The sequence below is a fragment of the Ciconia boyciana genome, chromosome 3 (assembly GCF_034638445.1).
Source record: "Ciconia boyciana chromosome 3, ASM3463844v1, whole genome shotgun sequence".
In the NCBI taxonomy this organism is placed as follows: Eukaryota; Metazoa; Chordata; class Aves; order Ciconiiformes; family Ciconiidae; genus Ciconia; species Ciconia boyciana.
In genome coordinates this window covers 110,303,349-110,318,910 of record NC_132936.1, presented here as the reverse complement: position 1 = coordinate 110,318,910, position 15,562 = coordinate 110,303,349, and the positions used below count along the sequence as shown (strand labels likewise).

General features: G+C 50.0%; 1 protein-coding gene across 1 annotated transcript; it reads left to right on the top strand.

Moving 5' to 3' along the window:
* The first annotated feature begins 1,802 nt into the window (after positions 1 to 1,802).
* On the top strand, positions 1,803 to 14,195 carry LBH (LBH regulator of WNT signaling pathway). Its single transcript, XM_072857075.1, has 3 exons — positions 1,803 to 2,013; positions 2,851 to 2,953; positions 11,689 to 14,195. The coding sequence occupies exons 1-3, from the start codon at positions 1,988 to 1,990 to the stop codon at positions 11,887 to 11,889; spliced, it is 330 nt and encodes a 109-aa protein (XP_072713176.1). The 5' UTR covers positions 1,803 to 1,987; the 3' UTR covers positions 11,890 to 14,195.
* The last annotated feature ends 1,367 nt before the right edge of the window (positions 14,196 to 15,562 follow it).

The window sequence follows — 15,562 nt, the reverse complement described above, 5'->3', positions numbered from 1 at the left end:
AGACTGTTCAGCTTCAAAAAAGTCTTTTAAAAGCCAAGTCTTTGTGTTCTCTTAGGGCAGAAATTAGCAGAGCCAGTAAGCGTGAGCACGTGCATCCCAGGGTACACAGCAGGGAGAGGAGGTCCCGGCGGCCAGGCCAGCAAAATGCAGGGGAGCCGTTTCCCCAGTGCTTTGGAGACTTGGCTGTCTTCTTATTCCTCTCCCCGGCTCCAAATCCCGTTGTCAGGAGGCTTGATGGGGGCAAGGAGACTGTGTGCACTGCGTCCACCCTGCTGCCTCTCTCCCGTTAAGCTTGTGGAAGGTTACTGGTGGCCCTTTGCAGCGAGCTCACCCGCACCCACCTGAATTTCCATGCAGGGGCTAGATCAGCTCCTTGTGATTCATTTTAATCTGGCACAAAGCAGCAGCTTGCTGAAGCCTGATGTAAAACACCCACATACGCTGCCATTATATAATATGAATCTAAGAAGATTAAATTATCCGGTCTGAGGAAACGCATGCACGTATGTATGTACACATTTATATACAGTCTGGGGGTTGGCTGAGTGGAGCTGAGGGCAAAGCTTCCCTTCAGAAACCCTGAACTTGCATTTGTTAGCACTTAAACACTGGGGCAAATAAGGTGTATACGAAGTGCTGCGGCAGCTGCGTGCTCCGCATTTGAAGGTGAGGCACGGTAACGCTAGAAGCGTTTGCAGTTGCGTGCTTGGTTATCCACTTTGCTGGCAAAGTCTGAGCGGCAGCACGGAGCGACAGGTGGAACAAAAACCGTCCCTGCGCGGAGCTTTACCTGCCAGCATACAGCACGATACTGCTCACTGGGTGAGCAAACGGAGCGCAGAGCAGTCCCCAAAACCACCCAGCATCTCTCAGCAGCCTTGGAGGGCCTGGCCCGCCCCGTGGCCAAGCGCCATGCCCGCAGAGCCCGTTCCTTAGGAGGCTGCATGAGCAGCATCAGGGATCGAGGCACACAGTCGGGACTTCAGCGGGGTTTGGGGGTGCCCAGGCCTTTCGCCTAAAGATGCGTTTTGCCTCCCAGCAGTTCCATGTCGGGAGGGGAAGGCAGGAACGTGCTTCACCTACAGCTGCCCGCGGTGCTCGCGCTTCCCGGGCAGCAAATGCATTCGCCTCCTTCTCCTCCTGCGCCTTCCCGCTATTGATTCGCATTGTTTTGCTAAATATAGCTCGGCCTGCTGAAGCTCCTCACTCCGCTTCTACTCCAGCTGGAGGTGCTGGGCACAGAAGGTGCCCAGAGGAGCAGGGATGGGCGGCCGCTGCCACCTCTCTGGGCCACGAGCGTGTGCAGGAGCCCTCCCTGGCTGCAGCGGCGGGCCGGCTCACGCTCCGGCTTTGCCCCCAGCCTGCCCCGGCCTCCCCCCGCCATCCCCCCCAGGAAGGGGGTTTCGCCTCCCGCAGATGCAGCCCAGCCCCGGCCGGGGTGATGCCCGCAGTGGTGCTGGCCGCATCCCGCGCCGGCCGGCACCCAGCGGCCGTTCCGGGGGGGCCGCACCCCACCTCGGCCCGCACAGCCAGGGCGATGAGCCGAGCCGGGCCGGGCCGGGCCCGCACAGCCAGGGCGATGAGCCGGGCCGGGCCGGGCCGAGCCGAGCCCGCCACCGCCCCCCGCTCGCGAGACAGGGCGAGCGCGGGGACACGCACCACCCCCCCGCCCCCCAAGGCAGCGTGCGCCGAAGCCATTCATGAAAAAGTTGACGTCAAGCGGGGGGGCGGGGACGCGGGTCGGGCCCCGCCCCCCGGGGCCATTTAAGGCGGCGCGGCGGCGCTCGCTGGGCTCAGACGGAGGTAGCGGCGGCAGCGGCGGGGCCGGGCACTCCCGTCCCGGGCAGCGCAGCGCAGCGCAGCAGCGTCCCGCAGCGCCCGCCGGTGCCGCTCAGCCGCTCCGCTCGCGGGGCAGCGCCGTGCGCCTGGGTGCCCCTCCCGCCACCCCCCACCCCCGAGGGCGCGGGGCAGCCTCCGCCGGGACTTCATGTCTGTGCTGTGTCCCCTGCCCTGGTGAGTGGGCGCTTCCCGCGTGTGTGTGTGGGGCGGGGGAGGGATCGCGGCCCACGGGCGGCAGGAGGCTGTACCCGAGCAGGCTGCTGCCATGGCCGAGCGGGGGTTGAAGCGGGACCTCCGCGTGTCTGCTGGGGCTTCAGCCGCGCCCCTCCCGCCGCCGCGGCGTGTGCCCCGGGAGGAAGCGATGCAGCGGGCGGCGTGGAGCCCCGGGACGTGATTTCGGGAAAGCGAGGGAGAAGAGGCTGGTAGCGGCGGGTGCACACGCCGGGCGGTGCGAGCCGAGCAATAGCGGGATGAGCCGCAATAGAGGAACTGCGAACTGTGGGAATTCGCTTTCTCGAGCTGGAAATGCCATTAAGGCTGTAAAAGCAGCGCTGGAGTTGGCGCCGTGCGCTCCGCTGGTGTGGAAGTCCCTGAGGTGGTAAAATAAGTCGGCAGGAGCTAAGGCACACCAGCTTTAAAAAAAAAAACAAACCAAAACCCCAAACCCCCAGTGCTTGCACTTATTTACTGTGTTTTTTTACTTTCCCCCCTTAGGGGGCAGAGCTGGAGGAAGTGGAGTTAAGAGTGAACCGCTGCTGTTAAAGCCTCCCGAGGTGTTCCTGGGCTGTGCTCCGGGGGAGAAAGTCAGGGAGCTGCTGCCAGGGGGCAGGGGCTGTAGCGCCGGTTTGCTAGCTCTTTCCACCCCCTTCCAAGGGGGGGCAGGAAGGAAGGGACCAGAAATAGACTGCTGACAGCCTCTTCTGCCTGCTTTTCTTTCCCGATGCTACTTAAATATTGCTCAGCCCTTCGGGAGCCCCTCAGATGATTTGAATGGTGTCTTTTTGTTTCTAGCCCTGATTATCTGAGATCAGCTGAAATGACTGAAGTGATGATGAACACCCCAGCTATGGATGAGATTGGGCTAAGCCCCCGCAAGGATGGCCTGTCATATCAGGTAAGTGCTTTGCTGGCTGCTTAGGCAGTAATCCCCTATGGAATTGCCTGGGCTGGACTGCAAACTCGGTCTAATGTACCTTTCCATAGCCTGACCTAATAGCAGGTCTTGCTGTAGTGAGAACTAGTCAACAGACTGGAATGCTTGCTTGGCAGGAGCCGGTTGTCTAAAATATCACTCGGTATCAGACCAGATTGGCAAAGGACTTGGTTGTTTCTGAAGCGATCGAGCCCCTGCTCATTCAGCATTCACGGGGGCTCGGCGGGAGGCGGGGAGATTGGTTAAAGAAGGATTCGCCCCACTCACCGGGCTGAGAGGACTCTGGCATCTCTTTGTAACCCGGCATACAAATGATCTGCCTAGAGCAGGAGGGAGGTGCTTATATGGCACTTAAATTTTTTGATCTATTTCTTTGGTTTTCCTGACTGATGGGCCTGTTTGAGAGGGTTGACAGTCTTCTGTGAGATTCAGTGAGGCCAGGGACAGCCAAAACAAGCCTCGAAATGTCACTGGAGATACCAGTACCTGAAGGCATGAGCTGCATTCATTCTGAAAGTTTTGAACAATGCAAGTAGCTGTTAACCTCTAGATCAATGACTGGGGCAAAGAGGTGGTCTTAGAAACTAGCTTGAGCCTTAATCCTTTAGTCTCAATATCCCTTTCATTTCCTAGCTTATCAAAGGCCAAGTTGTGCATCTTGGCCTACTAGTTCCATGTTTTCCTACTCTTCCAGGAGACTTGTTGATGAGATTTAACACAGGTACTGAGTGCATGCAGATGACTTGCATCTGGGCTGTGCATTGGGTGACTCTTAATGGCAGATCCCGATGCAGGGTTCTTCCTTTGCAGATGTTACACAACCTGCACAGAGGCAGTTGCTCTAACTGTGCATTCAAATGGGGTGTGCTGCTGTATGCTTGCATATTTATGTCTGAAAAATGAGCTACAAGGCAGTAACAGTGCACTGAAGCATGAAATCAACTGAACTTTGGGCCACAGCTGAGTCCTCCAGCAGAAGCCAAAGCTGCGGGAGGAAAAGGGGATGCATTGCTTTTTTTGGTCCGAAATCTGGATCTGGATAGTACAAGTTGTTTGGTTTATTGCCTGTGTGTGGAAATAGCTGTGCTGTGCTTCAGTGCTTGAGTTAGTGGAAAGCATATGGCCTCTCTTTCCTCCCCTATAGAGGGAGTGTACAGCAATGAGAATGGTTATAAACTTGAAGCAATCAAACTAGCCTGCATGGGATGTTCAGTTGTCTTTATGGGTCACCATATGAAGAGGCTTAACCCGGTCAGGTCAAATGCCTCTATTTACTGATCCAAATTTTCCAGTGAGAGGCAGAATCTAGGTGCCCTGCTTGTTCTTATGATTGCTTCAGTGAGGTTTTTCCCCAAGTGCTAATGACCTTGATAAGTCTGCTTACTGGGCCAACTGGGGAACAGGCCTGTTCAGTTTTGAGTGGATCATCTGAACCTGAAGGTGTGTGAGTCATAAATGCTGACGACTCATATCTGTGCAGGGTTTATGCATCCTGGATCTCTCCCCTCTAATGGTCTAGTCATAGGTGACTTTTTTCAAATGCCTGCAAGAGCTGGGAACTGCCTGCTGGTACCTCACTTTGTTGTAAGCCAAACTGATGGCAGAAAGGGTTGAGGTGTTGCAACGAAGATCCTAATGGGGTACTGGTGGTGTGTGGGCTGTGTATGAGGTCTGCCTCTTAATCAGGTTAGTGTAGAGAGGATTGGGGAGCAGGCTCCAGCCTTCCTCCCCTGGCTGCTAGGCTGAGAATGTCACAGTGTACATCAAGGTAAGTTGAAAGCATCCTTAAAAGGTTGAAAATTCAAGTTAGAACAGCAAGGACAAATCTGATGCAAATCGCACCATGAACTCTTTGTTCTACCTCAGACTTTGGCACTTTGTGCTTCATCTTGCTGATGGAGAGAGTTTGGTACATGGAAAATTGTATGCTAGTCTGAGGGCTGTAGTGCAATAACTTAAAACCAGACAGGGCTAATGGAGCATGACTGCTCCTACACTGAGGCTTGTTGTGCTAAGCTGCAACATCTTCCTCCACTCGTCTGCAGAGCTGGGCACTCACAATGTGAGTGTAACAGCCCCTGGCTGGCTATGAGAGGCAAAAAAAAAAGTGGAGCCAGAACTGGGAGAAGCAAGCTTTTAGTTTCAAAAGTTTCTCTTGTTCTGGTAAAACTTGTATTTATTTTACTGCAGAGGTGACCTCAAAAGGAGGTTCAGAATGTCCCCCTTTGGGCTGTGTAGAGCAGGGACTGCCTGGGAGTTGGTCCACGGGATCCTAGCCGTGAGCCTGGGGGCTGCTTTCCACTGTATGCAGGCATGAAACTGTCTGGACCAGAGGAGGTGGTCCAGCAGCTTTGCTGGACCTGTAAAGCAGCACGTCAGTGTCTGCTGCAGACACTTGCCCAACCAACAGTACTGTTTCAAAGTATTTTTGCCTTTACTTGGAAGTAAACTGAGGAAACAAACTCATACAGAGTATAAACTTCAGCAAGCCGATTCCTCTGTCCCATGGAGTTCACTGAACTTCAGGGCTCCTGTCTGTCTTGCTGGTTATGGAGGGAACTTGGCTTGTTGACTTCTTCCTTCTGCCTCCTCCACCCCCTTGCCTCTGCTCATGCTCTGGAGTGTCTGTCTGTCTAGACATCAGCTGAAGGTGTGCACCCCCCTAGGGAAGCTTCCTGGCCTTTGGGGGGCTGGCCATCACTGCTGTTTAAGCAATGATGTGAAAACTCAAGACTGCAGAAGTCACATCGGTGATAACCGAGTTGTCTGTGTAGGCTTAGCAATTTGTACCATTTGACTTGCAAGATGTGCTTTCTCAGCGTAGAAATGCCTTTTTCCAGTTAATACGCAAAATGCTTGTAAGCTAATGTGCTGATTTCAAAACCTTTCTATGTAAAGCAGTTTTCTTACTGTATTTGTGGTGTAAAGGTGTTCTCTGAGCCCCCTGAAGATGGTTCAGCCAACAGATTTAAAGGTCCTGAGCGGAAGTGAATGGTGAAATGGGGGCATGAGCCTCAGAGCAGGGCGGCATAGACAGAAGATGCAGCTGAAGAGATGATGTCATGCTGGGTCTTGTGCCTGCAGTGAAGAGCTATTTCTGGATCTTTAATAGATGTCCCATAATTCCCATGGGACTTACTAAACAAAAAACTCGTTGAAATGCAGCTGATGGCTCAAGATGCCCCTGCTACAAACAGATGTGCCTATGGAGGGCTTCATGCGCTTCCTGCCTGGCAGTCTCTGGTGAGCCCGGCCTTTTTCACTGCCAGTTGGAGCTAATGTGCTGTTTGCTATTTTCTAGCCCCTAGATATACCTGTTCTCCGAAAAGCCTCATCAGCACTCTGCCAGCTTGTCCTCTGATGCCATCTCACAGCAGCACGAGCAATGCTCCTGAAAGCGAGGCTGAATTGATCACTTTTGCAGAGCTGTTGTCAAAACAGTACCTCGACCCAAATCCTGCCTTCCTGCTTGGAAGTGGAGCGGGGTCTGAGCACAACTGGAAACACTTTGGTGCCCAAAGTGTTTATTTTGAGCAAATGCTGTGTCCTGAGTTGAGCGTGCTACTTCACCAGCTGTCTGGACAGCTTGCTGGTCCTGTGGGACCTTAGGCTCCCTTTTAGGAGACTGGCATGTGGAGGCTGAGCTTGCCTCATGCCATCAGCCGGGGTTTGGTTGTCATGGGGAGCTTGAGCTCTTTAAGTCATGATCGCATCATGCTGGGATCTGTCTAAGTTAATCACAGCCACAGCTAGCGGTGGATCGTGCCAGACTGACTGAGTCTGGATAAATGGGCTTAATGCTCCATCCAGTGTCTATGGTGAAAGTTGGGATCACCTGTGTTGCTGGGGAAATAATTTTTGGTGAATGCAACACCTTGTCACCAGCACCAGTGAAGCACTGACTTTCCCAAGGAGCTGGGGTGCTGGGTGCTGAGGGGTTTGAGCTGCACCCGCTGCATCCCCCCAGCTGAACTGAGGGAGCAACATGTTGCTGACCCAGGGGCTGATGGCAAAGGGTAGAAATTGAGCTTCCTCTCTAATTGTCTTGTTTGCTTGTAAGGTGCTTCATGTCCGTGCAGCCTTGATTTGTGCAGGGGAAGTCCTCTATTAGAGCTGGCACTTGCTACTGTGGAAGGTCTTGAGAGTGGGCTGCAAAAAAGTGGTGATAGCAAGCGAGTTTAGGATAACTTGGTCACATAGCACATCCAATGCATGGTTACTAGACAAGATTAGTAGGCTGAGTCAATGTATATTCCAGGGTCTGGGGCCTTAAATGAAGGCAGAAAGAGGATATGCAATAAACGGAGCCAAAACTAATCATGTTTGCAGCTATGCTATGCAAAAAAGTGTTCCGCTGAAATGCAGGCTGAAGACAGCAGCTAATCAGAACATCTTGGTGCATGTTTTTTCCTCCCTACTTGATGCCTTATTACTTTGGAAAATTGTTATGATGTATGAAATTTCCTGGCTACCGTTCCCCAAGATAGGGCAATCGGTCCGTGACTGGGGAGTTGTCATAGTTCATAAACCTGAGTCACAGGCTGCTGTGTGCATACTAGATGGAGCTCAGCTTCAAGTCGTGACTACTGTATGAGTAAATGTATGTATTAGCACTGCTTCTTATAGCTGAAAAATTCCTTCAAAGAGGACACTGAGGGATGATTTAAGTATTTCCTGAAATGAGCTTGCCATGCTTCTCAGTGGCAGTAAAGTTTTATTTCAAGAACTTAAATGCTGATTTGGAATATTGACTTGATACTGCTGAAGAGGCACAAAACTTAGGTTTTTAGTACTGGGAGGATGAGTGATACGTGTACATCAGGGGTGTATCCTACACCTGAAGTGGTATGCCTCTCAGTGCAGACTTTCCAGTCTTGTATAGTATTACAATGAAGCAAAGCTTCCCTCAAAGCAGTAACTTCATTTGGAAAGATCTCATTACCTTACTCTCCCTGTAATATAACTGAAATAGTTTTCAGCCCCATGAGAGGGGAGACAAGCACTTTAACTATGGGTGTTGGTATGGAGTACACATGTGGAAGTTGTTTTAAATTTACAAGTGTCACTTGGATTATGGTAGCTCTGAGCTAATCCTCTTAATTGTCTGACATCTCTCCTGCTTTTGGTGTTTCTCCATCCCTGTGAATGCTGAGAGAGGGTATGAGCCTCCCCAGGGCAATGAAAACTTTCCATTCTTGTTGCCAAGACTTCATTCAAGGATAGTAGAGCTAGATCATCCGAAACAGAGGCAAACATGATCTTTCCAAAATCATTTCAAGCTTTCATTTCAAGTTCTACTTTTTGCTGCCCTTTCTAGCTGCAAGGCAAGAGTTCGGTCGATTTGTATGTGATCTGGATCAGTCCATGAGAAGAGCAGTTCCCAAAACATCATCTGGAGAGGCCTGTGAAAACTAGTCTTGCTGTGAGCAAGAAGCTGTGTTGAGTAGTGTAAGAAGCATTACACGTGTCCTCTGTGGGCTCTAAAGGTGTTGGATATGTCTCTCCACGGGCCAGGAGTTGGGGCCCAGCTACAGAATGGGGGGCTCAGTGGAAGCAGTTGCAGCCCCTCGTGCTGTGTCATGCCAGTGGGGGGGAGGAAGATACCTTTGAATTGCTGCTAAACTTGCTTTTAGGTAGCCTTCGCCACTGGTTGGTGGCTGTCATTTGTCCCCCACCAAGTGACCAGATCAGCCCGAAGTGGGCATCTTGTGCTGCCCACAGCCGTGTGCAAGGTGGCTCCCTCTGATAAATGAGGGGGAGAAGTTAACCTGTCGGTGCTGTACCCTTTGGGTGGCAGGGGATGCAAAGTCTTCCTCTCACATGCCTGAGCTGAGCAACGTGAGCAGAAAGGCTTGTAGGCAGGTTTTGCTAGACAAGCTGTCCTGGCTGCTGTGCAAAATGGGGTGCAGAGCTCAGCTGCCATATTCCCAGTGGGGACCTTGCTGCAAGTTTTAGAGTTGTGTTGTTTTTTTTCCTTCCCATTGTCTAAATCTGGAGTGGGACCAGATTAGGCACACAGGACTAACAAATGCAGCATGGCACTACTGGTTTGGGACAGCAGAAAGCTGGTGCTTGCTTATCTTTATAAAAAGAGCTTGGCAACACAGCTTATTTTGGAGTGAGTGGGGAGGCTGGTTGGGGTAACTTTTCCACTCAGCTTCCCCAGATGTGTAAGTGGAGTCTTAATTTGAAACCTTTTCTCCTCTGGTCCCTGTGCTTGGCCTGCCGTGTCACCCTGCTCATCACATGCGAGGAAACTTGCCTTTGTGTATTTTTTCCATTGACTGTCCACACCCCTTGAAAGTGCAGTTGCAACATCTCACTTCATGCTGCCTCGGCGATTAAAAAGCATGACTTAGTGGAAAAAATCCTGACCTTCTTGGGTTCAGCCTGTCCTGCAGCTGTTTGAGATAAGATTGTGCTAGGGTTTTTTTATTAAAAAAGCTGCACACCACATTTCAGGGATATTTGTTTGTAAGGAAATGACTACTACTTAGTTTCTGGAAAAAAATTTGGCAGGCTATTTTCAAAGAAATTGCTCCAATTTGACCTAATGTGCTTGAAATGATAGCAGCCAAAGGTTAGTTTAATTATTATACTGCTATTTTTCTTGCACAGGAGGCTATTTTCATGACATTTTCAGCTTATGTAACCTCCTGAACCACACTACTTTTTCCATTGCAACCTTCTAAACCATGTAATGTCAAGGGTATTTTTTTTCTTATCCTGAGTTTAGATAACAAGTGGATGCTTAAGAGCCACCAACTGTACTTCCAGTAATGCACTGTGTGAAACTGCCTTTGTTTCCAATGCACTGGCCAAGCAGAAGCCACAAACCTCTAAGAAACAGTGACTGTCTCACTTGTGCTGGGAGTGACTACTAGCAAGTAGCTCATACTGCAATGCCCATGTTAACGTGGCTGTGTTCAAAGACCTCGCTCCTGTGCACTTGAAAAGCGTACGGATGGTGGGTGCCATAGTGGGAGCTGGGCTCCTGCACCACTGTCCCCAGGACCAGATGGCTGTCTGCAAAGAGCCCTCCTGTTGTGCGTTACCTTCACACTGAGTTGCTTGCCCGAGCACCCTCTCCCAAAGTTACCTTGCCTGACTTTGCATTAAGTAGCAACCCGATGGCTTTCTCAGGTTGGTAACTTGGTTGCCACAAAGCTTTGGATGTGAGGGAGAAATGTGGCTGAACAGTAGAAGACTGAATATTGACAAGGCGGTACTGGTGTGGTTAGTAGTTGCTAGGCTGAAGAACGTTTCACTTTAGGGTTTGGGCCAGGGCTTCCCAAGGTGGTGGGTACCTGCATAATTGGCATGAGGAGTATGATTCTTTGTGGTTAATGCTCAGGGCTCCTGGATGAGGAACCTGCCTTTAACTGGAACCACAAAGCTCCAAGCAGATGAGATCTTGCACTCAAACTGAGGCACCCACGAGCAGTGTGCCTGTCTGAGGCTGGCAGTGCCGTTCCCTGCAAGGATGCTCTGATGGCTTGCTTGAACGCAGCTGGTGTTCAAAGAAAAGTACAGTGCCTGACTCCTCACCTCATCTACAACCTGGAGGGGAAAATGTGTTTTGTGATTACCTTCTTTGGGGTCTTTAAATGCAACTGTAATGTGAAATGATAAAATTGTTTGAAATAAACAGGTGGTAATTGTTTCATCTTCTGGTTACCAACCAGGGGATCTGATGTGGCAACTGGTTCTTGTCACCCAGCGGTTCTCTTCTGGATGAGCTGGAGTTTAAGCTGTTCCCCTAGTAGGGCATCCCTATAAGTAACAGCAACCTCTTCTGTTCACACTGCAATTCAGTGATGCAAACCTCCTGCTAACACTGCAGTGACAGTTTTTCCTGTACCTGTGTCCTTGCCTCAGTTCATAGTAGGATCAAAGCATGCATCCCCAGGGGCACTGCCGGTGAATTTGGGCCCTGGTGCTGCTGCAGAGCATGTGCACCCCTGTGGCAAGCTATGGGTGGGAGGGAAGAGGTACTGCTCTATGCACCTTGGGGGGCGGGAGATAAGGGGGTCCTCATATTCCTTGCACCAGAGTACCTAATTGCTAGCTATGCCACAGGTACCTCCTGTCCTAAGAAATATGGTCCGGTCTCCAACCCTTCCACAAAATGAGTGTCCTGCTAAGTTTCACTCTATCTCCACAATGCAGCTGAACTTCTCTTTCGTTCTGGTGCTGTGGCCCTGGAGCGATACCAGATGCAGGCCCTCGCTGCAAGGGTCTGGACTGCTCTAGCACTGGGTTGCCACATGCTTCCTCTCCCTTCTAGCAGCAGAGCTTGGAGCACAAGCCTGTTCTCATGTGTAGCTTGACCAGCAGCAGGAAATGAGATCTCAGATTCTCTGATTGAGATAGCTCAGTGTGCAAACTCATGAGCATTAATGCAAAAGCGGTGGTGGGGGGGGTGAGGCACTGGATAAATATCTAAGGGCAGATGCCTGTTAGCTGAGCACTAGCCAAGCAGGCATGTGCTTTGGAAGAATCTTGAGCAGTGCTTATTTCCAATACTCAGAGATTAGAGAAGCTTATTTGCAAGTTCAAGAGTCTTCCCATCACTCAGTGGTTTACTCTGTGTCCAGACTAGTCTGCCCTGAAGACCCAAGTGTCTTGGGAGTTGGGTTTTGGCTAAGACTGCTTGAATGCAGCCCCTTTCACAGACTGTTTCTTGGCTCTTTCAGATCTTCCCCGATCCCTCAGACTTTGACCGTTACTGTAAGCTGAAGGACCGCCTGCCCTCAATTGTGGTGGAGCCGACGGAGGGCGACGTGGAGAGCGGCGAGCTGAGATGGCCACCCGAAGAGTTCCTCGTGCAGGAGGAGGAGGAGGAAGAGGAGGAAGAAAACTGTGAAGATGCAAAGAAGGACAACAAGGAGCAATAAATGGTATCTGAGGAAAGGCACCCTTCTGAAGGAAGAGCCACACTTTTGAAAGTCTTTTTAAAAAAAAAAGACAAGTTCAATTTTGCACCTGCGAGATCTTAGGTTTTTTGTATTCTCTGTATTGAGAACTGAAGCCCTCGGTGTCACCAGACCTCCTGAGGAAGGAAGGAAGTAACGCAGAGAAATGTTTGCTGTTCTCAAGATCACTATCTGTATTTTTCCGAGGCGGAGGCAGCAGTGAAATTCCAAGCACATGGCAGAGGGTGACCACGCGAGGACCGCTGGAGGGGGGAGCTTGGGGAGGGGGAGGAAAGTCAGAGGCAGTAGCATTTGGCTGGGAGCTGCCTCCGGCTAAAAGCATGAGAACAGAGCCGTCATCTCTCAGATTTGCCTTTCTTACAGCTTCCATTTTGTGTGTTGGGGGGTGGAAGGGTGTCCGTAGCGAAGCATGGCTAAATGCTCTACTGATGAGGGGCCTGTAGCTCTCCCCGGTTCAGCACCTCCTAGGGTAATGTGAGCATCCGTAGGAGTAGTTGGGTTTCTTGCTCTCGCTATTGAGCCTGTTTTCCAGCCACTTTTCCCAAAGCTGTTTTCTCCCCCTCTGTTTGCCTTTAGACTCTTCGATGCTGAGCAGCTGTATTTGCAGGATAATGTTAGGCTGCTGCTTGTCATCTCTCCTGCGAGGCCCTAGTTTATCTTGCAGGTGGTTAGCGTGAGGTAATGCACATCAGATGTAAAGATGCTTCTGTCTGCAGCAAGAGCTCGTGTAGGTTTGAACACCTCAGATTTTTCTCTCCTATTTGCTGAGGCTGCTGTGGTCGGTCTCGTCTTGTACAGCGCCCAAAGCCAGAGGGTGGGGATTACGCCTCCTTACCTGGGTGTCCTTGAGGCTGTAAGGTTTCATGTCTCCAACTTGCTCGTCAATGGGCTCGTGAGGGCTGGGGTGGGGGACCTCCTCCAGCTTTGCACTGCAGGGTCTCCTCAGAGCCCTGGCAGTGCAGGACAGGCTGGTATGAGTGTGCATGGTGGGGAGTACTGCCAGACCTGGAGGTAATCCAAAGACGAAACACCAGATCTAGTGTGGATCACCAGCGGGAGAGTGGGGTTTGCAGGAGGGGTGTGTTGGGAGAGGACTAGCCTGAGTGTCCCGAGACAAGATGTGTTTCTGCTTCATAGCAGGGGTGAAACTCGTGGGTGTTTAATGAAGTGCAGACTGGCTTGCGAAGTCTGTGGCTTTGTCCTCTTCACCATATCCTGCTCCAAGGAGAAGTCATCTGTCTCTGTTTGGGGAGGAGGCCAGTCTGCTGCCAGACGGGGTAACCCGCTGCTTTCCTGGAAAGTGATGATCTCACAGCTTCGAGGACCAGCTCGGGAGCCAGTTGATCTTGGGATAGGATGAGAACAGTTGCCACCTAAACCAAATTTGGGGTCATGGAAGAGAAAAAGAAATGTCAAGGCCTTAACCAAACTTTCATAATAATCCCAATGCCACCCCCCTTTGCTTATAACTGGTTTCATTTTTAAAATATATTTGGACATGTGTGTATTTGTATTTTTAATACCTCATGAGTAGTTAAACGCTGGTGGGGGTTGGGAACTGCTTTTAAAATATTGGCAGGATTGTTTTAGTCTTGTCTTGCTTGTGTTTAAACATAATGGCAATAATTTATCAGCTCTGCATAACTGTTTCAGACAGATAGGAGTTTGGAGATGAGTTAGCACAAAGCAGGAGAAATTCAGCGTTCCTACACTGCGGCTGGTCTCTGGTCCAGCAACACAGACCCGGTTATACATGTTCCCTGCCTGTCTTGGTGGATGGTTGATCACCAAATGGTCATGATGTGGTGATACCATTTTCTCTAGCAATGGATTCAGCTGTTGTATCTGTAACACTTGTTCTAGTCTTGCTGTCTTACTGGAATGAGCTTGTACACTTGCATACCAGCCAGTTGTCTTATTTCTGAGTGTTACTCTATTGGTCTCTACCATCTGTACCACCAAGTCAAAGCTGTGTATCAAAGATATTACCATGTGGGCAGCAATGAGATGGCAATCCTTGGACTTCAGACCTGCTGTCTGCCCTAAAGACTTGCATATTTCTGTCTGCATCCTTTTTTGAAAGTATTGTGTATATTTCTATTTGTTGTTGAACGTATCTAAAGAACAAAGCACTCCAGTAAAACTCCTCCTGTTGTATGATATACATTCTATATTTCTGTAATTCTTTTTTGAGCCTCAGGGAGAAGCTAGCATTTTTTTCAAACTACATTTTTGTCACTGTGACAGTTGTAAATAAAGTTTGAAAATGCTTTCCAAACATACTGGCTTTGTTCTTACTGCCAAAGTGGGTTGGATGGTCAACCTTCCAGATAATGGCCAGTCCTTGTGTTTCAGGTCTGAGGTGTGCTGACTTGCAATGCTAATGCAAATATCCTAAAAGACTTGGGTCTGTCAGTTGAGGCTGTTCTATGAACCTGGAGACAGTTGTGCTTCATGCATGTGGCTGACCTCAGGGCATGCCCTATGGGATTGTAAACCCAAGTTAACTTAGAGTGACGGGCAGCATCTTTGCCTTCCATTTTCCTACAGTTGCCTATTGCTGTGTGAAAGGCTGCAGCAAAGTGGTGCTCTAACTTGGTCCTGAAAAAAAATCTATATTTATATCTGTAATTATAATCTATATCTAACCCCTTACCTAACCTTACAGAGCATGAAGTCATGGAGAGCAGAGGCTATACTTAGCTGCTCTTAGTACTGATATGGTACCTGTGCATGTTCCCTGTGCATGCTCTTACCCTGCCCTGAGCAACAAGCATGAAGATAAGTCTTGCCGTGCTGTGTGCTGTTAGGGTCTCAGCTGAGCTACCTGGGGTTGTCTGCTTCGGCCGTTTTGGGTCTAGAGCTAAAGTCTTCTTGAGCAGTCAGTTGTGTCTTGCCCCACAGCGATGGCTGTGTGCTACAGCTCACAGTGCTGCCAGAGGAAGACCTGGAGGAAACTGCATTTCTGAGTGTGATTCTGAACTTGTTTGGTTCCAAGGCAGTGTCCCGGGTGTAGAAATCTGACCATGCCAGGATTCAGTAGTTCAAATTGTGTACTTAATGGGATTAAATTTCCCACTAAAACCGGGTGATAAGCAAATGCCCTGGAATACCCCTGTCTTTCAGATACATGGAAAGAAGTCTCTGATTTGGCAAGTAGTACTCTAATCTTACCTATGCAAACAAGCCGGGCTGAGGCTAGAGCGTTATGTTTGCATGAGACTGGTTTAAATACACTAACTAATGACCCTCAGATTTAATGCTTGAACTGAGGGCATGCTCAACATGAGCCCCACAGTTCAAAGATTAATTGTATTGTGTTCAGCCCTTGTGGACGTTTTATGCCATAGAAACATAAATACAATGTGAAGCTTGCCTCTCCTTTTCTGGAATTGGCCTCTAGCTAAGGTGCCTTGATTTCTTCTCCTCCTTAGGCAAGGAGTTGCCTTTCTTGTAGGAGAAGCTGTAGCACTCCTAAGAGGAAGTGCTGGCCTGAAATAATTGAAGATGTTTAGTCCTGTCCCAGAATGTTTCTGATTAAAATACAGCACTGGTTAGGGAAACTCAAATGAATTGAACTCGTCTGCTGCTTCTATGTGCTCCACATGAACAGGTTTTTCAGGCTCATGTCAGA